Below are 23,562 nucleotides of genomic sequence, written 5' to 3'. Positions count from 1 at the left end.
GAGAAGCTTGACAGAGGAGTCTGTGGAGGTGCAGTCGTTGGTGTAGAGAGAGTAAAGGAGAGGGCTCCTATGCTGAGGGCCAGCGGGTACGAGATGTGATTTCCCAACCTCACATGCTGCTTCCTGTCTGTCAGGGAGTTGGTGATCCACTGACAAAGGGGTTCAGGCACAGTCAACTGGGAGAGTTTGGAGTGTAGTAGCTCTGGTACAATGGTGTTGAATGAAGAGCTAAAATCAACTAACAACATCCTTGCATAGGTCCCCTGGTGGTCTAGGTGCTGGAGGATGAAGTGCAGGTCCAGGTTGACTGTGTCATCCACTGATCTATTGTCCCAGTATGCAAACTGCAGGGGGTCCAGGGGGTTTGTGATATTTTTCAGGTGGGCTAGCACAAGTCTTTCAAGGGTCTTCATGATTACAGAGGTCAATGCGACAGGCATGTAGGACCAGTAATCCTTGGCCTTTTGGGTACAGGAAGAATAGTGGATAATTTGAAGCCGGCATGGACACTGCAGGTTTGCAGGGATTGGTTGAAAATGTCTGTGTCGACTGATGCCAGTTGTTCGGCACAGAGCTTGAGGGTAGAGGGGAAAGGTAGGAACAAATTGCAGCCGGCACCGATAACTCAAGAATGGTGGATCCCACAAAAGTCCATTGTTGGTGTGGAAAAGGTGATAATGAAGGGATACAAGCAGTGATACTAGCAGGACCACTAGGGTGGCAGAAGGACAGAGAGAGAGGGAATGCAAATGCTAGTGAAAATAGGGAAATCAATATTGCTGATCAAATCATACTGCTGTATTGTAAGGATCAATCATATGTCTTCTTCTATGCCTTCTGATTCTGATTCTGCTTCTATGTTCTACCCGTGTAGGTAGAGTGAATACACAGAAGGAGTTAATGTACAGAATGCATTGATAGAGTGAGTGCTCAGATGCTTTTAACCAAAGATCATATGAAGCATCTGCAGCTCCTCCCTGTACAAGGTATGTGCCGTTTTTGTGTGTATTAGCGTGTGTCCAGTCATATTTGGTTTACAGTCAGATTAACAATTACGGAAGTTTCCACACACACACACACTTACTTCAGCAAATAGCGACCAAGGTAGTGCTGACAGTGATGGGGGAAATTGATGAGGGTTTACTGCATTTAAAAAGAAAAATTAAAAAAACATTTAAAACATTTAAAAACACACAAACTGTTCCCCCGCAACGCTCATTACACTGCGAGAGGCATAACTGAAATCGGGTCGGGTTTACTGAAATGGCGGAAGTTACGCTCCGCTGCGTACTACACGTTAGTCCATTGGATTTTGCAGGAGTGGAACATCTTGCTCCGCTCTTTGATCTTTTCTTTTAATCAGAGTAGGGAAATCAAGTTTTAGCATAAGGTACAGTCTTTCCCTGCCCTAATTCTCCTTGTATTGTATGTCTCAGTATGGTCACATAAATACATTTCTATTGACGAATGCCCTCTACAAACCACAACACAAACAATTTGGTTGGATTAAAAGAAATAATTTTATTGGAAAGACTGAATGTAGAGCAAAACATTACTAATATAATCCAATGCAATTGAAGAAAACCAAGACTGTATCATGAGAATTACAGCAATTTAGTTCAGAATTAAAATACAGGGCACAATATACTCACTCAGTGTTAAACTGGCTATTATACTGATGTCAAAAATTGCAAGCAAATCGCAAAGGTCGAATATGAACATCATAAGAAAGGATCTACCACTTTCATGTTTGACTAATGTAAGAATATTGTACATAGAAAGCAGTGTTATAAGAAGTCTACAACATCACACAGTATAATTGTAATAAAACGAGTTTTAGCAAAAAACATCGAAGAAACTACAAAGAGATTCACAATGTCTCCAGATCTAATTCAGTCTTTTTTTTCTCCTAAGAAATAGGACAGATACTAGTATATGGATATATTCATATTTGTTAATCACAGGACACATTCAGCATGCCTAAATATTATAACAGCTATAGACTACTTACTGGTTGCCAAGGCTTTTCTTCTCAAAGCTATGGCTGATTGCTCCAGTCATAAGAGAAAATATGTTATAGGGTTATCGCTAGTGTAAAACAAAAGTTAAATGACAAGACTTAGTTTCTAAATATTCTAAGTCTCTGAACAACATCATGGTTGCCACCTATCTGGGAATTAAACTGGACAAACCATTTTCTTTCCCTTCTCCCAATTTCTACAACCCTTTCTTTACTCCTGAAGGCACTGACTCTGACTGCATAGGTTTCTGGGCGTAGACAAGCCTTCCATATCTTGAAAAGCAATAAAACTGCAGATGGTGGATAGATGTAATGTCAACTAATACTGAGAGAGTCAGGCTGCATCTGAGGAGAGAGGAACAGAGTCAGGTTTTCAGGTGCACGGCCCTTACACCAGAACCTGTACCTTTCCCATGACTGCTCTTCAAATATGAATAGCCTTTCTCATGACTACTCTTCCAATATGCTTCCCAGTACCGGTTCCTAGATTGCAGACTGGAGCCTGGATGATTGTCCTTCACCAATGTAATGAGATTCTTTACAACTCTGATTACTGTCCATGCTGAGTTCAACTGACAGTAATGGCAGGAAGTACACCACTAGTCCCATATTTAGTTGCCTATTATGCATCCTTCTCAAACTTTACTTCCGGTGACTGCATGGAAATAAAAACTGGGGGTGTGTAGGAGATGGTCATTCATTTTACAGTGTTCGGACAAAATCTAAAACAATTCCGAAGAGGCAATCTAGAAATTTGTAAACTACGGTCCAGATAATAAATGTTTTGTCTTTACTTTCGTCCCTGCCCCGTGGGGAATTCATTTTAGGTTTCAGCAAAATGTACAGTACCTGAGAACTCAAGCCATGATCCCACTACACGCTCCAACAGATCCGACCCTCCTTGTCCGATTTGGCTCCTTGGTAAGGTGGCAACCATAGCCCTATATATAAACTTTTTTTTTTGGTATTTTATACTTTTTCTTCCTCCTTCTTCACTGTCTATCATTCCCCTCTGAAAGCTTGCATTGTTATGACTCTGTTACAGCTCTATACAGGGCACATACACTATTACCTTGAGAATACCCACACTCTTCATCACTCTACACCATTATATCAGCTTCCAAAAGTGAGACGGACAGTTTCAGGGTTCTTATGTTGTCAATGTTCATCTGCCAGTTCTAAAAGACATCTGGCGAAACTAAATGTAGAAAACTGGCATCAACTATTTCCTCATTTGCTTATTTTTCCTCTTTTCTGATCTGTTCTCACCCATCCTAAAGCTAAATGTAGGGTGTTAAACAGTGAATATTTTACACAAAATGCAATGCTTGCGATAACCCTCAGTAATGACACACATGCACAATGAGGAAATGGACTCTTAACGTGTTCCTTAATCTATGTTAAGGCTGTGTGACAGTTTTGATTGAATAAATGGAGACACAAGACAATGAATGTTTGAATGGACTTGAAATAGCGGCTGCTAACGTTTGTGTAACAGCTGTTTGAAGAAGGGAATGTTCTTTTTAAATGTTTCCATCGTATCCCTCCATAATTGGGGATTAAATTTTGACATATTCTTTCTCCAGGACAGGCACAATTTCTCAGTGATGTAAGATGGAATATTGGGAGGTTTCTCGGGAGTCTAGATAGTTTGGACCAGAGGGCACAGCCTCAGAACTAACGGACCTTCCTTTAGAATGGAGATGGGAAGGAATTTATTTCCCCAGAGGGTGGCGAATCTGTGAAATTAATTGCCACAGACAGTTGTGGAGGCCAAGTCAATGGTTATTTTTAAACGTTATATTGATAGGTTCTTGATTGGCTAGGGTGTTAAAGGGTAGGGTGAGAAGGTAGGAAAATGGGGTTGAGAGGGAATAATAGATCTGCCATGATTGGATGGTGGCACAGACTTGATGAGCCAAATGGTTTTATGGAATATTTCCCTCTTGGCTGATGAAAATTTATTTAAGATAGAGTAAGATGGTGTGTGTTGGTGGTCCTGTTAATGTGGCTTATCTGACAGCCCAGGGGAATCTACTTCTATCTGTCCTCTGATTGCTGTCATTCAAGTATCTGAATGGATTCATGGTGTATGCTTTTCCCCTTATCTCCAGAAAGTGAAAACCGTGAAATAATTTCCTTTATTAATCATTGGAACAGAAATGAATTTGGGATGCTTATTATGTGAGCAATGAAGATAAGGCCCTTAGCACCCCGTGCCTGGAAGGAGCCCTTGACCAAGTCAGTGCCTGAGACTGATAAAAGTCAATATCATTGTCTTAGTATCAAATGCTTTTCTTCCTGGGTGCCCATGAAAAGAAAGCAAAATCACTGACAAAGAGAAAGCACAATGTCCTGGAGTAACTGAACGGTCAGGCAGTATCTCTGCAGGGCATGGATAGGTGATATTTCGGGTCAGAATCCTTCTTCAGACTGATTGTAGCAGGAGAGAGGAAGCCGAAAATGAGGTCGAGGCAGTACAAAGCCCGGCAAGTGATGGGTGGATACAATGGGGGCTTGATAGGCAGTTGGCAAGAGATGAAATAGAGAGAATAGGGTGTCAGATAAGGAGTATAGTGAAATGTAAAGCCGGAGGGAAGGATATTGGAAGAAAGGGACAAAGCGAGAGGAGAGGGGAGGGTAGGGATAAGGGGGACAGGATGTTGGGAGTAAAGCACCAGGTTCCATGTGATGGTAATACCAAGAATTAGCTTTTCAAACTGGATCTGGCTGTCTTTAATTCTGAGTTGGCAAGGGGTAAATACCATGTAATCCCAATGCCTAATATCTTCATGCAGCCTAGTCCATCTTATATAACTGAGCAATTGTTTAACATGAGATGCCATCTCTCCTTTGTAATACCTGCTCAACCTCAGGATTCCAAGGAATTTTGATCATTATCGTTGAAAATCAATTTCTTTAAAACATTCCCTTTCAAACTAATACTTAGTGCAGCTGAGTTTTTTTTAAGTGACATTTAGTATTTTTCGTAGAAAGACGTGCTTCTGTCATGCAGCCCCATTTTACGACTCCCACTATTATTGAAATTTTACTCCCGTTCCTCTTTGCTTCATTTACCACTCTTTTTCTTCTTCCCAAAGGTAATGAAGGATTTCTTCCCTTCCCGCTCAGTCGTTGATTTGCCGGAGAGCGTGGTGGTGGTCCCTGGAATGTAGACGTTGTGTAGGTAGTCGGCTGCTTGGCGGTGAGCGGTGAATTTCACCGCCAGTCTCGGTGTCCAACTCTGGTCTCCGGGTGCCCGAATCGGCGACGCTTCCACAATCTCTAAAATGGGGGAGGGGGGTATTACATACAAAGTTAGTTGTTGTTCCCAGTGCTATCATCCTCAGTGTACTCAGTATGAACAGCCTGAGGCACATTTCTCTGTAGCTCCATTAGCATTAGTATTCCGTTTGTTACTTTCTCCGTGTGCCAAGCCTGAAGTTAGAACGACAATGGATTGAGAAGAACCAAACGTGCTTTCATCAATATGACACCCTTTCCTAAACAGATGCAATTTTGCTGGAAAATGAGATACTTTAGTCTATTTTAGTTTAAAGTAAAGCAATCTGTGTCTGCACCTTGTGGCTGAGATGTTACTACCATCAATGTGCTCCTGTAAAGTGGTGGAGAAAAAGACCTGTTTCCATAATGTTGCATAATCGTAAATAGCTGCGGCGAAAATATATTCTCCTGATCAAATGTGTCAAGGAAAGGCTTGAGTGTGTACCGCCTCAAAAAGGCTTCGGGAGCAGGTTCATGGTTACAACTTGGGGAAGGCAACAGCCAAGGTTCTGCATGGGAAGATCCCACAATCAACAATGGCATAATTATAGATAGTATCGCTTTAGTGGAAGTTGACTGAGAGATAAATTTTCGCCATGTGGGCTGATATTTTAAAGGGTTCTTAGAGTTCATACAAGTGCACATCTTGGGGTGGGGGTGGGGGTTAGAATGGCTTTGAACTCTGTAAATTAATGGCATGTTTCTGATGATTCCTGTTCATCACATTTTAAGTAGCTGGAACAAATGAAATTCCCACAAAGAGTCAATGAAGCACAATCCATACATGCATCCATACTTACAACACAGAACTTCATTCATAATGCCAAGAAAGAGCATGGTTTTAAAAATGATCTGTAATGTATTGTTTTTTGTACAGCAGTCTGAAAGCGTTATCTGCACCAACTGTGTTCAGCGCAACACAACCAATATTCTGTACTGATTTGTCAAAGCTTTCAATAAAAATTGGCTATTATGAATTTTAATCATAAAACCAATTTAGGTATAATAAGGGTGCAGGAAGGAACTGCAGAAGCTGGTTTACACTGAAGATAGACACAAATTGCTGGAGTAACTCAGCAGGTCAGGCAGCATCTCTGGAGAAAAGGAATAGGTGACACTTCAAGTTGAGACCCTTCCTCAGACTGAGAGTCGGGGAGAGGGAAACTTGAGATATGAAAAGGTACAAAGAACAAATGAATGAAAGGTATGCAAAGAACAAATCAAAGCCAGCCAGGTGGAGCCCACAACGGTCCATTGTTGGCTGTGGAGAAGGTGATAATGAGTGGATACAAACATTGAAACTAAGCAGGACGACAGTGAAATTAGTAGGACGACTAGGGTGGGGGAGTGATGGAGAGGGAGGGAATGCAAGGCTACTTGAAGTTAGGGAAATCAATATTCATACCAACTAAACATGGATTGGTAACACATTATTTTCATAATTTCATCATTTTTGAAGTGGGTCAAGGGTAGGTATCCTGAATATTAATCTGCTCAGTTCAATGAAACATTACTCTCTTCCAGATTATCAAACAAAGTGTAATTTATTTTGCCCTGCTAAACTTCAGAGTTTGCAAAAGCTTTGAATCGACAGAAACCTGGTGTAACGCTGTGCACTGCTGCGAGATTATTATTCAAAGCATGATAGCTATTCATTAAAAAACACGTTTTGTCAGAAATTAGACACACGCAGCAATAAAGAAAGTTACACATAAGGATTTCCTGGCTAGTTCTTCTTGAGCAGATTTGGGAGGAAACGTTCTTCATCTGTGGTGTGCTCTTCAACAGTACAGGAAACAAACGTTTAAGGCAACAATGCATCTGACAAGGCTTTGATCCAGATCTGATCCCTTTCTAAAGCTGAGTTGCTGCTGTCAATTAACATAGCAGTAGAGATTCAGTTAACCAGAACAATGGAGATTGGGAGGTAGCAATGGGTGGGTAGAGTCATAGAGTTATACAGCGTGGAAACAGGTCATTTGGCCCAACCTCCCACGCCGACCAACATGACCCATCTACACGAGTCCTACCTGCCTGCATTTGGCCCATATCCCTCCAATCTGTCCTATCCATGTACCTATCTAAATGTTTATTAAACATTGCAAATGTACCTGTGTCAACTACCTATATAAATGGCATATGGAATGAACTGTCAGGAGCAGTGCGGTTGTGCGGAAGGTACAATAACAGCAGTTAAAATACATTTGCACATGGATATGAAAGATTTCGAGGGATATGTGTCAAACGTTGGCTAATGGGCTACAGATCAAATATGGGCTATAGGCTGATGGTACATGGAACAACTACTGGAGGAGTTTATTGAGGCAGGAACAATAACAGCATTTAACAGACTTTTAAACTTTTAGAGAGAGAGCATAGAAACAGGCCTTACAACTAACCATTCCTACGATGACCAGCAATCAACTCGTATATGAGCAATATCTTACACACTAGGGACAATTTACAATTTACAGAAGCCAATTAACCTCCAAACCTGTAGGTGTGGAAGGAAACAGGAGAAAACCCATGTGGTCACTGGGAGAACATACAAACTCAGGACAGATAGCACCTGTAGTCAGAATCAAACCCAGGTCTCTGGCACTGTAAGGCAGCAACTCTACCACAGTGCCACTGTTCCGCCCAGACAGGTACATTAATAAAAAAGGTTTTTAAGGGATATGGACCAAATGTGGACTTAGATGGGGCATCTTGGTCAGCATGGGCGAATTGGGTGGAAGGGCCCGTTTTCATGCTGTATGACTCAATTATTCTAATGTGGATATAGATGATGAATGGTGAGAGGTTTTGACCGTGAGGATGTTAACAAAAAATAATTTTCATCCACAGCGATTATGTAAGCATATTGGCCACGAGAAAATTACCATTGATGAAAACCTGAGATGGTTTTCACTCTATAAAGGGGAGCATCTCTCTTGCTACTTAAAGTGACTCAGAACTGACAAGGGATTGGATCTGGAGTCATTCTTGCCCCAGCCATTCAACTGTACACTGGATAATACATTTCCCAACTTGATATTAGTTCCACCCTGGAGTAAGAATAAGGTCTGGCTCTTCATAGCAATTAATAATTTCAAAATAATTAATAAAAAAGTATTTAAGGTTTATTTGGCCTTAAACCTATTTGGATGTATTAACATTTAATAATTGCACTATTTTAATAACAGCATTAACCTTGTTATTTCAAATGGATTAATGCATAATCGGATAGCAATGTCAGTTAAGCGATCACACTGATATACAGGCAGAATTATTTTAATGCATTGTGCATTGGGTTAGTGCAATAAATCTTTTGCTCCAGGCACGCGTGGTAGCACATATCAGGAATTCAAGTGTAGTTGTTACCGTGTCTGGTTTGCAGCCCAAGGACCGTGGTGGCTGCCAACAGGGAACGCACTGAACTCCACGCTTGAATTACTGATACGTGCTCCTGGCGTAAGAGGGTCTGTAAGGAAGATCACAAAAGATATGTCAAGTTAAGACCTCCCATGTTCAATGAATCTACACTTAGGAGTGCATTTGATTCACTCGATAATTGAGACACACATGACACAATCACAGCAACAACGATAAAACAATGGTTAAATCCATCCATATAAAATCTTAACACTGAAACAAACATCAAAGGACGCTAAATAGACAGCAGAAGATAGCGGACAGAATAATCAGTCATAACCAGAGATATCAAATCTTGGAAAATTTCGTTGAAAATTTGCCACACGTTAGAGTCTCAGAGTCTAGAGTCATGTCACGAGCGAGTGTAGACCCAGAGGCCATAGCCTTAGAATAAAAGGATGTACATTTAGAGAGGAGATGAGGAGACATTTCTTTAGAGGGTGGGATTTTTAATTGTCTGCTGTATATCGTGTTTTTACCATGTGCGAACAAAGCATCAAGTCAAATTCTTTGTATGTATACATACTTAACCAATAAATGTATTCTGATTCTGATTCTGATTATTCTGAAATCTGTGGAATTAATTGCCACAGAAGGCTGTGGAGGCCAGGTCAATGGATATTTTTAAGGCGGAGATTCACAGATTCTTGATTAGTACACGTGTCGGGGGTTATGGGGAGGAGGCAGGAGAATGCGGTTGAGTGGGAAACATAGATCAGCCATGATTGAATGGTGCAGTAGACCTGATAGGCCGAATGGCCTAATGCTACTTCCATAACTTATGAACATGAGAAAAATAGGCCATTTGGTTTATCTGGTCTGATTCGGGGGACAGTGTTCATGTTTAGAAGTTAGAAGTTTAGAATGTTCAGATGCATGGATAGGATAGGTTTAGAGGGATATGGGCCAAGTGCAGGCAGATGGACTAGTGTAGATGGGGCATCTTGTTCAGCGTGGGCAAGTTGGGCCGAAGGTCCTGTTTTTTACGCCGTTTGACTAAGACTAACTCCTGGAGGTAACATGCTGTCGTGGTTGGTTTTGAATTTTGACAGATTTCTTGATGGTGAACCATGAGGAGAATTTGGGGAATTTGTTGGGAGGATTCTAGAGGAAGGCCAATGTCTCTGTCTCTATTAGTGCATGGAGAACGAGGGGGGACCCAACGGGGGTGGTGGGGGCAGCGCACCGAGAATGATGGTCGACCTGGCAGGGAGGGGGCAGGGGGGGTGGCCTGCTACCACGTGCAACGGCAGGCAGTATGTAGGACTGTTCAGTGAACTTTTGTAAGGTTATTGATACCAAAACATGGCAATTCCGGTGCACTGCCTAGGTGAGGTCTGCTATATGATGTTACTAGGTTGTATGTAAAACAAAGTAGTGGTACATGTGACACTAAAATATCACTAAATTGAATAATTGTGTTTTTGCAATGGGATCTGAAGCTAAAGTGCAGAGTGAACAATGTCAGGACTGCAACTTAACCTTTAGAGATAATGGATGAGGTTAGGAAAGAGTTAGAGACAAGTTTGGAGCTTCAGGGTGAATAGCTGTGGATATTGGAATGTATTCTCAATGCAGACCCAAGGAACTGCAGGTGCTGGTTTGCAAAGAAAAAGACAAAGTACTGGAGTAACTCAGCGGGTTAGCCAGCATCTCTGGAGAACATGGATCGGTGACGTTTCGAGAAGGGTTCCATCTCTAAATACCACCTGTTCACATTTTCCTCAGCCTGACCCGTTGAGTTACTCCAGGACTGTGTCTTTTTTTTGTATTCTTCATCTTGAGCTTGTCGACTTGAGGAACTTTAAGCTGGATGTTAATGAGGAAATTCAATGTTTTTTTATATATACTGTATGATTAAAAATAGCGACACATGGACACTTACTCAGATACATGTGATTTATGACACATAAGCAATGAGACATCTGATATCTTTTATATATTTTTCCATTTTTGCCCTCCTCTTGCTCACTGTGCTCTGGGGTAGTGACATTAAAAGTGCATTATTGAGGATACACTCTGGTACGTTTAATGGAATCCAAACTACAGTGATGTATCCTCTCTGGTCTGTTATGAATGTTTAAAGTCCATTTGGGTGATCTGTGTGTGAATGCATTCGTGGAACAAATCCAATCAGACATTTGCCCTGTTCTGTTGGGCAAGATTGGATTTCATCAGAGAGAGAAGAAAAAATCTTCACAAGAACATTTATGATTCACAAAGCAATTGGGGGCAATGAGTCCCTGCAGAGTTTAAGTCAAGGGCAGAAATATATATGCAATGGAAGGCAAACACTAAAAACTTCCATAAAATAATGATAAGGTCATAACAAAACATAGTTCTAAAAACATGAAATTTTCATAGCTTGGAGATGTAGGAATGCAGATGTCATTTGGGATATACTGCCACTGTAAAGTGCTCTCACATAATGAATGATGATACTTTGAGACATTTCGGTGGAATTGGGTGCAAAATATTCACAGCATTGTTGTGTTGGAGAGTCACTAAATGAAGCAATCCATCAAAGTGTTTAAACTAAAAAAACATTAATAACATTATCTGCAATAACATGCAACTGAGACATGCAAGACATACTAATGTCTGTGAAGAAATGTCTTGTGAATACCCAAGCAACAAGTGGGTTGGGGAGGGATTGGGTGGGGTCATCTCCGAGAACAGGAATAGGGGAAGCTAAGTGTAAACTGTCAACGGTCTTCGTTTAACTCATCGAGGGGGAATTGCCAACCAATTTCATGCATCATGACAAAATATTCCTTTATTCGTTTGTACTTGTGCTTTTGTGACTCCATCCATGAACCTAAACATTTGCTAGAACGAGAATATTTGCACCTTCTAATTTCCCCCATTGGGTTAGAAAACAGATAGACTCTCAAACATGCATTTATAGCTCAGAGCAGAAGGTCCCTGCTAAGAAGGTTGTTTGCTTCCACCAGAACAATAGTTGAAGTTCTACATTTCACCGTCGTTCCTGGGCTAAGGAAAGAAAAAGAAAGAACTTCCACTTACAAAGTACCTCATCACGTTTCTTTTCACAAGCATTGCAAAGCGAACATTGAGTCACAGTCACTGTTGGAACAGAGGCAAATGGAGCAGCCATTTTGCACATAACAATATCCCACAAAGAGCAATGAGATGGTTAGCCAGATAATTATTTTTGTGCAGCGGTGATAGAGGGTGTAATACTTGGCTGAGACAGCTGGCAAAATTCACTTCATGTCTCCAAATGGGGTAAAAATATAGATACGAGGAACTGTGGATGCTGGTTTACAAATAAAGACACAAAGTGCTGGAATAACTCAGCGGGACAGACATCATCTCAGGAAAAGCGACGTTTCAGGTTTAGACCTTTCTTCAGACTCAATCTGAAGAAGGGTCCCGGCCTGAAATGTCACCTATCTATGTCCTCTCGAGATGCTGCCAGACATGCTGAGTTACTCCAACACTTTTTGCCTTTTCTAGAGGTAAAAATGTATCCTCTGTTGTTTGCACTAAACATACAATTTGTTTGCTGATCGATCCTCATTTCTGAATTCATACGTCAAAGGAATTGAATTTCAGAAGTGCAGATCAATGAAGAAATAATACTATATTGTGCATTTACTGCATACAATAAGGGATGACATTAACTTAATGTTTACCTGAACACTTTTAATACTTTATCTTAAGAATGGCACCTAAAACAAATTAGCAATTTCTTAACCTTGCACTGGAATGCCAACTTAAATGATGCGCCCATGCCCTGGACTAGGAATCAAATTGATTCAGAGTTAGTAATGCTACCAATTCAAGCATGGATTGATTCCTCCTGAATATTTTACTGGTTCAGTTTCAGAAAGAACATCATCCGGTAAACAAAGAGTGGATTCATGGTACCAGATTTACAAAGAACATTTACTAACTTTAATGAATCCCCTCCATTAATGTCGATCAATTGATGCTGGAATGTTTCCCTTAGTGTAATAGTCCAGCCCCCACATGTTAGGGGAATAGATAAAATCCTATTCTTCTCTTTCTTTTCAATTATGCCTGTCCTGGCTTGTCCTATAAATGGAGCCTATCCACAAAGACCACATTGATATGCTGGCACAGTCCTTTCAATCTTTCTAGTTTGTCGATGAGATCATACGAAGCTAAACTCCATTTAGCTTTCTTGGGTGAATATCCTTTTATAACCTTGTGGAATAAACTTCTATCAACTTTGAATTTTAAATTATTATTTTAGCTAGTTTGTTTTCTTGTGAGAAAGCCCTCCACATATCTATCATATTTTTCTGTGAAAAAATCCCTTTCAAGTTGACCTTCCAAAAAAATCTTCTGGACAATCTTGCTTATTGCCTTATCACATATATTCCCTCTTGTTCTCTCCACCCATCTCTCTCCCTGCAATTTAAACTGAGTTTGTATTCTCATCTCTCCAGTTTGAATGAAAGGTGGATGACCTAAACATCTAACCTTATTTCTCTTAGATACTGCCTGACCTAGTGAGATCTTTTTCGCATTTTCCATTTTTACTTCCCTTTCAAACATTGGTTTGTACAGTGTGTTGACTTTACTTTAGACTTTAGAGATACTCCATGGAAATAAGCCTGTCATCCCAAGTCTACGCCAACCAGTGATCACCTCATACATCAGCAATATTTTACACACAAGGGACAATTTACAATTTACAATTTAGAGAAGCCAATTAACCTACAAACGTGTACATCTTTGGAGTGTAGGAGGAAACCGGAGCACCCAGAGAAAGCCCATGCAGTCACAGGGAGAATGTACAAACTACGTACTGACAGCATCTGTAGACAGGATCGAATCCAGGTCTCTGGCGCCATAAGGCAGCAACTCTACCACTGCGTCACTGTGCCGCCATTGATGTTATAACGTTTTATTTTTCTGAGGGAATACTGTTTTGTTTGAGTAATCTGCAACCTATCACTGGAAGGCTATTTTCAATTTGACAACAATGCAGCTTTTACTTCATTTATGAATTATTTCTGCTGTGAAAGATTTAACCAGCTGAAACCATTATCCAACCCAAAAATATCTGGAGATATTCAGGCAGTAATTCCCTTAGAATTAGGTAGGAGCAGGTGAGAGGAAGAGCTGACTGACCTAATTCTGCTCCTATGATTTATGAACTAATGAAGGATTTGTTGTGTAGGAAGGAACTGCAGATGCTGGTTTACACTGAAGATGACACAGAATGCTGGAGTTAACTCAGCGGGTCAGACAGCATTTCTTCAGAAATGGAATAGGTGAAGTTTTGGGTTGAAATCCTTTGTCAGACTGAGAGGTCGATAGCTCTTCACCAGACCTAAATCATCTTGTCATTTCCAAAATTAATTCTACATTGAGTATCCTATTTAAAGACAGGCTTGTGTATTGCACTGCATCAATGCTCAATGAGTTCACTTATTTTGGCACTGATGGTGTTTTTTCTGATGATGTGTTTTCTTACAGAGGTTAATGTATAGCTGATTGACCCGAGTTGTTTAATGTAGCCCTGCTGTACTCCTGTGGGAAACTCAGTGTACTGAATACTAGTCTGGGAGCTGCCAATGTTTTCTGAACGACCTGACCAATTGCCAGGATGAAATAGCTCATTTGTCTGAGTTTGATGGAAATGTGGGTCAGTATATAAAAAGAGGAAATAATGAGAGTTTTCTACCCCATCTGTACATTGTGTTTACTTTAGTTTAGTTTGGAGATACTGCGCAGAAACAGGCCCTTTGGCCCACAGGGTCCGCGCAGACCAGCGATCCCCGTACACTAGCACTAACCCTCACTGGGGACATAACAATATTTACCAAAGCCAATTAACCTACAAACCTGTACGTCATTGGAGTCAGGGAGGAAACCACAACACCCAGTGAAAACCTACACGGTCACAGGGAGAATGTACATACTACATACAGACAGCACCCGTAGTCAGGATTATACGATCTCCCCATGACCGTGGTAGCTCCGTTTTTCTCCCACACTCCAAATGACTATAGGTTTGTAGTCTAATTGGCTTGCTATAAAATTGTAAATTGTCTCAATGTGTGTAGGATAGTGTTAGTGTGCGGGGATCTCTGGTTGGCTGGGACTCTGGACCGAAGGGCCTGTTACCATGCTGCATCTCTAAACTGAACTTAACTAAACCAGTCTCTCCATTTAATTTGTTACAAATTGCAGGGATTTTAACATCTGATCATTGGTCTATTTTTATTTACCTCATTATTTTACTTAACTTCTTCAGCAAACGGAAGTGCAGGCTGTACTTGTAAGATTAACCACTGAGTCTGATAGATTTTAATGCTCACATTATAGGAATTCCTAGCACCGTAAGCAATCCATTCTACATTCCTTTGGTTGGTCCCAAAAGAGCATTTGGCCCTGTTTTCATTTACCAGATCTTGGTGTGTATTCTTGTAGGTTTGTGCATGCTCATCCAAATATTTACACTTTGTTTGGTGATACAACATGGAAACAAGCCCTTCGACCCATCGAGTCCACGCTGACAAGTGATCACCCCATACACAAACACTATCCTTCACACTAGGGACAATTTACAATTTAACCGAAGCAAATTAACCTACAAACCTGCACGTCTTTGGAGTGTGTGAGGTAATCGGAGCACCCAGGGAAAACCCACATGGTCACAGGGAGAACATAAACACTTCGTAACGACAGCACCCATAGTCAGGATCAAACCTGGGTCTCTGGCGTTCTAAGGCAGCAGCACTAATATGCCACCCCTAAAAAGGTGTCCCTTTCTTAAAGGTGTCTGCTCCTCCAGGCTATGAGTTTTGGAACCCAATACACTCTGGGTGAAAACATTACTCATCTTCCCTTAGCCCCAAGTTATTAATCTTCCCACAAAGGGAATATCCTTTGTCCTATCAAAGTTATTTAGCCTTGACATAATGTTATGCACTTTTGTTAAGTCGCTCCCCACCTTCTACTCGGCACATATAGGTTGTCAATGTTAGTTTGTTTTAGTAGTTAATGTCATGCACTATCCTCAGTATGAGGAGATAAAGACACAAAATGGTCGAGTGACTCAACAGGTCAGGCAGAATCTCTGGAGAAAAGGAATAGGTGACATTTTGGCTCAAGACCCTTCTTCAGTCTGAGAGTCATGGGAGAGGGAAACTAGAGGTATGAAAAGTTACAGAACAAATCAGAGCCAGCAACGATGATCAAGGAAAGGTGGAGCCCACAATATTCCATTGTTGGTTGTGGAAGAGGTGATAGGGAAAGGATACGAACAGTGAAACTTGCAAGATGACTAGTTGGGGGAGGGACGGAGAGAGGGAATGCAAAGGTTACCTGAACTTAGAGAAATCTCTACAACTATTATCCTTAGTATGCCTGCCTCCTACCATTGGGCAGAAGGTACAGGAGCCTTAAAATCGTGATCACAGGTTCAAGAATAGCTTCTTCCTAATAACCATCAGACTCTTGAACACTATACAACACTAACCTCAGCAACTATGAACTTCCATAGACTGTGCAGCTTTACACTAAGGATTTTGGTTTGGTTACCTAGTATTATCGTTATTAATTAGTTGCATTTTTTTTAACCATTATGCATTTACGGTCCTGTTAAACTGCAGCAAGTAAGAATGTAATTGTTCCATTATCAGCACATATGACAATTTAACACTCTTGACTCTCTCTGATCTCTTTTATAGATTTATTATACATTGTATGTTCTTAATGCAAATGCAAGCATTACGATTCTACTGAGCCTTAATCTCCTATCTCATCCAATCGGTTTTGTAAAAGGTACATTCTCTAATCAAATGGAGTCCAAATTATAATGGGCACTCCATTCCCCACCCCCCACCCCCATCCCATTGGGGCGAGATTACTTAGTTTGCCTGAAGTATGTTTCAATCCATTGTAAGCCTGCCATACTCTAGTCCAACTCACTGTATTGTTACAGTGTTGATTAGTGTAATTATTTGATCAAATATACATGTCTATCCTCATGCTTTTCATAGAGTAATTGAGCAATATTGCATGGATACAGGCCCTTCGGCCTAACTTGCACACACCTACCAACATGTCCCATCTACACTAGTCCCACCTGGCCACATTAGGCCATATCCCTCTAAATCTGTCCTATCCATGTACTTGTCTAAATGTTTCTTAAACGTTGCGATAGTACCTGTCTCAACTACCTCCTCCAGCAGCTGGTTACATAGGGTTCCTATTAAATCTTTCCCCCCTCACCTTACACCTATGCCTTGGACTCACCCTCAAAATTTGCAGCAACCCTTTGTCTCCAGGTATAATTTTATTTTTGACCTACGTACTCACAAGTTAGCATATTTTGGAATGTGTCATGTGGCTCTTTAAGTGTGAATAAAATAAAGACTTCTAATGAAAGGCTGAGATGAATGAATGTGCTTAAGAATCATGTAAAGTACACAGAGGTCTTTAACATTAAAATCAAATATATACATTTTAGAAATTTGCAGGCTCCTAAAAAATAGGGGTGTGCTGTATGTGGATACAAATGTCGTAGCTACTCATGGGATGAACTATTCCCATTGCTTATTAAGTTTCATCAGTCATCATTTTAAAATGATGAATCGGAAGTGCTACCAGCTAATTAGAATATTTATCAGTATCAAAATAAAAGCAATCTAACCCTGCTCGTTCTAATTATAGAGTGATGTAATAAGAGGATGGTTGAATCTAAGAAAAAAATAAATGCTAAAGGGAGTTAGACATCTTAAGCAACACCGCCATTATAATCAAGGACCACTCACCCTGATCACTCCCTCTTCTCGCCTCTCCCATCAGGGAACTGTACAGAAGTTTGAAAAAGTATACCTCCAAATTCAGGGACAGTTTCCTCCCAGCTGTTATCAGGCAACTGAATGGTTCTCTCATTATCTAGAGAGTAGTCCTGACTACCTCATTGGAGACCTTTGAACTATCTTTAATCGGTCTTTATCGGACTTGTTATATCATGCACTGAATGTTGTACACTTTATCATTCAGTTGGCACTGTGGATGATTTGATTGTAATCATGTTTTGTCTTTTCTTTGACTGGATAGCATGCAAATGTCATCGACTATATTTGGAATGGAAAACATGAAAGGGGAACACAAAATTCCCCCAACTCTCCTCCCACCACTCCACCTCTCCGGTTGAAACCCTTTCCCTCTACTCACTGAGGTAAATCAAATAAGTAGGATGTTGGATTAATCTTGAGACCCATTCTCTGTAATTTGGCATGTTCCATTGTATGTCATCTAGGAGCACCATCCACATACATGTAGATGGTGTGCCTTGAGGACACACCATGGTGCATGCCACAGGGGATTTGCAGTTATATGTTGCACTGAATGCTGTACCCTTTTATCCTTTTTCTGTGTGCTGTGGACTGCATATTTGTCATCATGTATAGCCGTTATCTCACTGGATGGTACACACATTGAATCTTTTCACTGTACCTCAGTAGACGTGACAATAATGAATCAAACTAAACTAAAACTAAATTAAACTAAGTTAACATGTTGTTTCACTATCAGCATGTTTTGCAGTACCACCGTTGACCAATTTAATCCCCTCAAAATCTTTTTGCTCGGTGATGTGTTGCGTCATCTGCAAGCAAAGCTTGAGGGTGTTCTGTCATGGTTTTGAATGGCAGCATCGAGTGACATAGATCCTCTCAATTTCCCCAAAGTCTCACTGCAATGAACCATCCTTGGTGGATAGGTTAAACAGTTCACTGCAGGAGGGTTTCATCAGAAGGGGAGGATTTCAGTACATTATCAAGGGATTGGAAAACTCACCCATTCTGCAGGCCTTAGCTGGTGTTAACACGTTTTAAAGGCAAAACCGTGAAAAAAAACCGTATTGTTCAGCTCCAGGTTGACAGCGAGACAATGGAAAGGCATGGGACGAACGTACAATAAGGTGGAAAACACCACACAATTATAAGTAAAAGGAAAGAAAGTTCCTCGATGGCTCTGCACAATGTCTAGAAAGACAATGAGCCATAGAGAACACAACAGGCCCTGGTTAGAACACCAGTTTGCATTAAGTAAGCGGATCTTGTATGGAGGGCGGTGGGCTAGTGCGTTACAATCACAATCTGTCTGATTGAATGTATGAGATGGTAATGACCATTGTGCGGGTTACCATCCCTGATTGAGCACGAACATTTAGCAATTATTATTATTATTATTATTATTATTATTAGGGCTGGAAGTTTACAAAAGTCCACTGACTCCCAAATGAAGATCAGGCACCAAATCAACCCCAAGGAAGGGTTGTCGTGTGGCTGAACCATCTGTGCCTTTGGGAGAACGGGGGAAGAAATAAGAAAACGTTGCAAATAATGAGACTGAGAAATGGTTGGTAGCAGCAGCCACACACAGCTCTGTGGTTAGCAGGAGTAGCTTTGCACATCGAACACATTGACAGAATAGTCCCTGTGGACTTAGACTTCATGGAAAGTTGCTAGGAGACCAAGAGCAAAAGCCAGCATTAGTTATTATCAGTAACAATTTTTTTGTCAATAAGTAAGGTAATAACTGAGTAAAGGCAGAATGGAGGGAGAGCCCTAGTGACGGGCTTCTCCAAGTCTCAGCTGAAGGTCTCACCTCGGGGGAATAGGTACTGACTTCGCAAGGTCCCTGGTACGTGTGCACCTAGCGTCATCTGTAGCTGCATTCGTGGAGCTGTCCGTGGTAATGTCCACCCATCTCTACCGGCTGAAGGAAGGTACATGGAAGCGGGAAACGTTGTGCGGAGAAATATAAAGAAAATCAGGGAAATAAATGCGAAATTAAGTAACTTGCGAAAATATGCAGAAATAATAGCACCTGTTGAAGAATGGGATCATGATAATTGACCAAAATAACCTTGAATGAGCATAGCAAATTCAAAGGGAAAAAGTGCACTGTAACAAAAAAAGTGGAAAGGTTGAAGCAATAATGAGAATATAATGCACATGATAATTGGTAACCCACTGCGACTTTTCCGGCAGAGTCAAATCAGCCTACCTCTGTTGAGTGGGTTTGATCAATCCATATCCTGGCTGCACACCAGCTAAGCAGTGCACGCTCTTGAAGGAAGGTAGCCTGTTCATTCCACCCCATTTCAACCGCTCTTCTGGCCAACTGATCACAGAGTTTCATTAAAGGTAATTCCAGAAATACAACCGTGAGTCAAATGAACCATAGACTAGATAAGTAGGAGGATCGGTTGGCACAATGTGATAAGGCAAACAACAAGAGGAAAATTAGTAGATTGCTTTCTATATGGCAAATTGTTTTGATCCAGGAAACAGATTCAACAGTCACTCGCAGAAGTTAATTGGATATGGGGAAACAGAAAGATGAAGAAACGGGGAACTGCAGATGCTGGTTTACAACAATAAAAAGGCACAAAGTGCTGGAGTAACTCATCAGGTCAGGCAACATCCCAGGGAACATAGATAGGTGACATTATGGGTCAGGAATTATCTTCAAATTGACGTTTCGGATCAGGACCCTTCTTCAGACTGGAGAAAAGTCCAAAGAATGGTCCTGACCTGAAATGCCATCTATCCATGTTCACAAGAGATGCTGCCTGACCTGGTGAGTTACTCCAGCACTCCGCTGAAATACTCCGGTCTATCTTCAGTATAAACCAGCATCTGCAGTTCCTTCCTACACATTCTAAACTCAATACTCTGACTGATGAAGGCCAATGTGCCAAAAGCATCTTTGTGTCTGGACATGGGGAATTGGATTTGAAAAGGTAAAATTGCAGTGCTAAAGGGAAAAGAAAAGCACTGAATAGTTCTTTAAATGAGCCAACAGCAGGCAAGATGGACTGAATGCCTTCAATGCTAAGCTCTCATGCATCATGTGTATGAAAAGGTAATTATGGAAGAAACTAGTATTTCAACTCATTTCATCTCAGCTTCCAACAGCACCAACCCTGATATCTTCTCATTAATCTCTTCAGTGCGTCCACAATGTCTGGCCAAGCTGTTTCAGAAACTCATTGTCCTCAGTAAAAAAGGCCTTCCTTACACCTGTCAAACCCAACCGCGACAGCATGCTTCCTCCACTACTTAGTCATAGAGTCATAGTGTCATACAGCGTGGAAACAGGCCCCTTGGTCCAACTTGTCCATGCTGACCAACATCCTGCATTTAGCCGATATCTCTAAACAACACCTATCCATGTGCCAAGCACATCGATGGCCAGCGTGGACTTGGTGGGCCGTAGGGTCTGCTAAACCAAGCAATGAGGCCAGGACTGGAAGAATGCAGAAATCTGAATGGCTTTATGAAATTTTAGTTAGATAGTGAGTGCAGGGAGTAACCTGTAAATGGGGGGAACAGGCAAAAATTAACATGGAAAATGTGGGCAATAAGAATGGTCGCATCTATCAATCTAAGACTGTGAAATTTGGAGAGAAGAGTGAAGCTAATTAATTAATTTGTAACTTGATAAAGGCCAATATTATCATCACAAAGTATTTTGTGCGCTGTGCAATGTGCAGTCATTTGGTACAAAATTCTGAGCCAATTTATATTCTGTCAATAATTAAATTGGACTAAATAGACATGCTACGCCTGTCCTAAATAATCATTAAGTCCCTGCTTTTTCAATTCAATCAGGGCTTGATGGCACTTTGCCCTGATCTTGCCAGTTAATTTAATTGAACAGAAAAGTAATCTGGATATTGCAGGATCATTTGATTTTCTATTCTAGCCCGGTTTGTTCCATTTGTACTGTTTCCAATTGCCCTGTAAAACTGATTTTGTTTTTCTTTGAGTATGAATGATTTAAATCATCTGTTTTTTTACAGCCTACTTTCCACAAACACACACATTTGCTTGAGAAAATTTCGAGTTGCATAAAAGCAAGTGTTGATGTATGGCGATAAGTTATTGGAATAACCTGACATGTAATAAAAATATTGATTTGACTGTTGCACAATATATATATTTATATTAAAGTCGCTTTGAAATCTAGGCAATTGGGAGACTTGGGATGTCGAACAAGATAAGTGAACTGTTTGCATTTAACATGGAGAAGATAGAAATGTTTCTCGTGTCCATTCACATTATAAAATGTGTCAGAGTAGGTTGGAATGTTTTATGAACAGACTTGTTCGATCAAAAGGCCTGTTTCTGTTCTGTATCACTTTGATTCCACAGCAAATCACAAACGGAATGTTGGCATCAGTAATTGTGATAATTAAACTAAACATATTTGTCATAAAAACATAGTCTGCTTGAATTATGAATTCTGCCATCTTAATTGATTCTTATCAACATGTGAGCTACGACACACGACAAAATGGCTGACCATTAAATGTCCTTAAAATGATTTAGAAAGCCTCGTGGCTAAGGGTTAATTATGGATGGGCAATAAATACTGATAGCCACTGATAGCCCCGGAATAAAAGGAAGTAAACCTTTAGAAAGGAGATGAGGAGCAATTTCTTTAGTCCGTGGAATTTCTTTAGTATGTGGAACTCATTGCCACAGAAGGCCATGGAGGCCATGTCAATGGACATTTTCAAGGTGGAAATTGATAGATTCTTGATTAGTAAGGGAGTTAGTGGTTATGGGGAGGAGAATGAGGTTGAGAGAGAAAGATAAATCAGCCATGATTGAATGGCAGAGTAGACGATGGACGGAATAGCCTAATTCTGCTCCTACTATTTATGAACGTATGAACTTACAATACAAACATGCAATTGGATATAGTGTGGTTGTTTTTGCAGTCCCTTTGACTCTACATAACTAAAGCGTTCTTTACGTCAACAGTGTTTTTCTGAAACATTTGCTTGCAAAACATTTGGTAAAGATGAGGAATAAGTCTGAAAACTGTATCTTTACATGAATGCCAAATACAATTATCTAACAGAGAATTTATTCCATCAAGTATTAATATGAAAATGGCTGAGGTATATTAAGAAACACCCATTCCAACCAAACATGCATTTGCTTTACTTCCAACCAGCTGCATATTATCCATATCCCTCCATTTGCTGCATATCCATTTGCCTATCCAAAAGTCTCTTACTGTAAATGAAGCTTACTGGGGATGGGCAATGAATCTGCATTGCTCATCCACATCGCATAGAGTCATGGAGGCATACCGCAGGCAAATAGGTGCTTTGGCACAACGCCCCTGCCAACCTATATGCTCCATCTACACTAGTTCCACCTGCCTGTATATGGCCCATATCCATCTAAACCTATCGCATCCATGTACTTGTCCAAATGTAACTTAAATGTTCTGATAGTACCTGTCTCAACTACCTCCTCCAGCAGCGCGTTCCATATACCCACCACTCTTTGTGTAAAAAAATTACCCCTCAGGTTCCTATTGTCTTTCCCCCCCTCGCCATAATTGTATGTCCTCTGGTTCTTGATTACCCTATCCGGGTAAAAGAGTTTCTGCATTTACCCTATCTCAAAAAAAAATTTTTTTTTAAATCAATCATGTCTTTTCCTTTGTCTAACATCATTCAATGAAGAATAGAGATTATACAATAAATATATTGTGATTTGATATCATTATGGATTCCAAATAAAAAGATATCTGAACGTCACAGTTTCTGGAAAATTAAAGTAATTCATAGCGAGGATATTTAATGCTTTCCACACCACCTCACTCTGTGTCGCACTAACATTTCCCACCATTAATTCAATTCTGCTCTCCTTTCCTCTGTTACCACGGCAACCTGCTTGTTCAGCTGCTTTCCTGGATTTGGTTCATGTATCTGCTGCGGCTCTTTTATAATCCTTGTTTTTCAAATCAATTCTCTGGCCTTCGTAGGCAATTTGTTTACGCCATTGTTTCTGTGA

The 23,562-nt window shown here is 40.6% G+C and overlaps 1 protein-coding gene across 17 annotated transcripts in view; it reads right to left on the bottom strand.

The window, feature by feature from the left end:
• Positions 1 to 1,501: 1,501 nt before the first annotated feature.
• LOC116978589 (protocadherin beta-15-like) overlaps positions 1,502 to 23,562 on the bottom strand; it is a 216,984-nt gene continuing 194,923 nt past the window's right edge. For 14 of the 17 annotated variants that reach the window (XM_033029825.1, XM_033029826.1, XM_033029831.1 and 11 more), the window contains exons 4-6: positions 19,346 to 19,456; positions 8,669 to 8,768; positions 1,502 to 5,305 (exon numbers count right to left, since the gene is read on the bottom strand). In XM_033029825.1, the coding sequence (XP_032885716.1) occupies positions 5,149 to 5,305; positions 8,669 to 8,768; positions 19,346 to 19,456 (368 nt within the window). In that variant the 3' untranslated portion in view covers positions 1,502 to 5,148. The remainder of the gene's footprint in view (positions 5,306 to 8,668; positions 8,769 to 19,345; positions 19,457 to 23,562) is intronic. The other 3 variants (XM_033029838.1, XM_033029839.1, XM_033029840.1) reach the window with 3 other exon arrangements.

This window comes from Amblyraja radiata, chromosome 11 (genome assembly GCF_010909765.2).
Source record: "Amblyraja radiata isolate CabotCenter1 chromosome 11, sAmbRad1.1.pri, whole genome shotgun sequence".
NCBI lineage: Eukaryota > Metazoa > Chordata > Chondrichthyes > Rajiformes > Rajidae > Amblyraja > Amblyraja radiata.
This window is presented reverse-complemented; position numbering and strand designations above follow the sequence as displayed.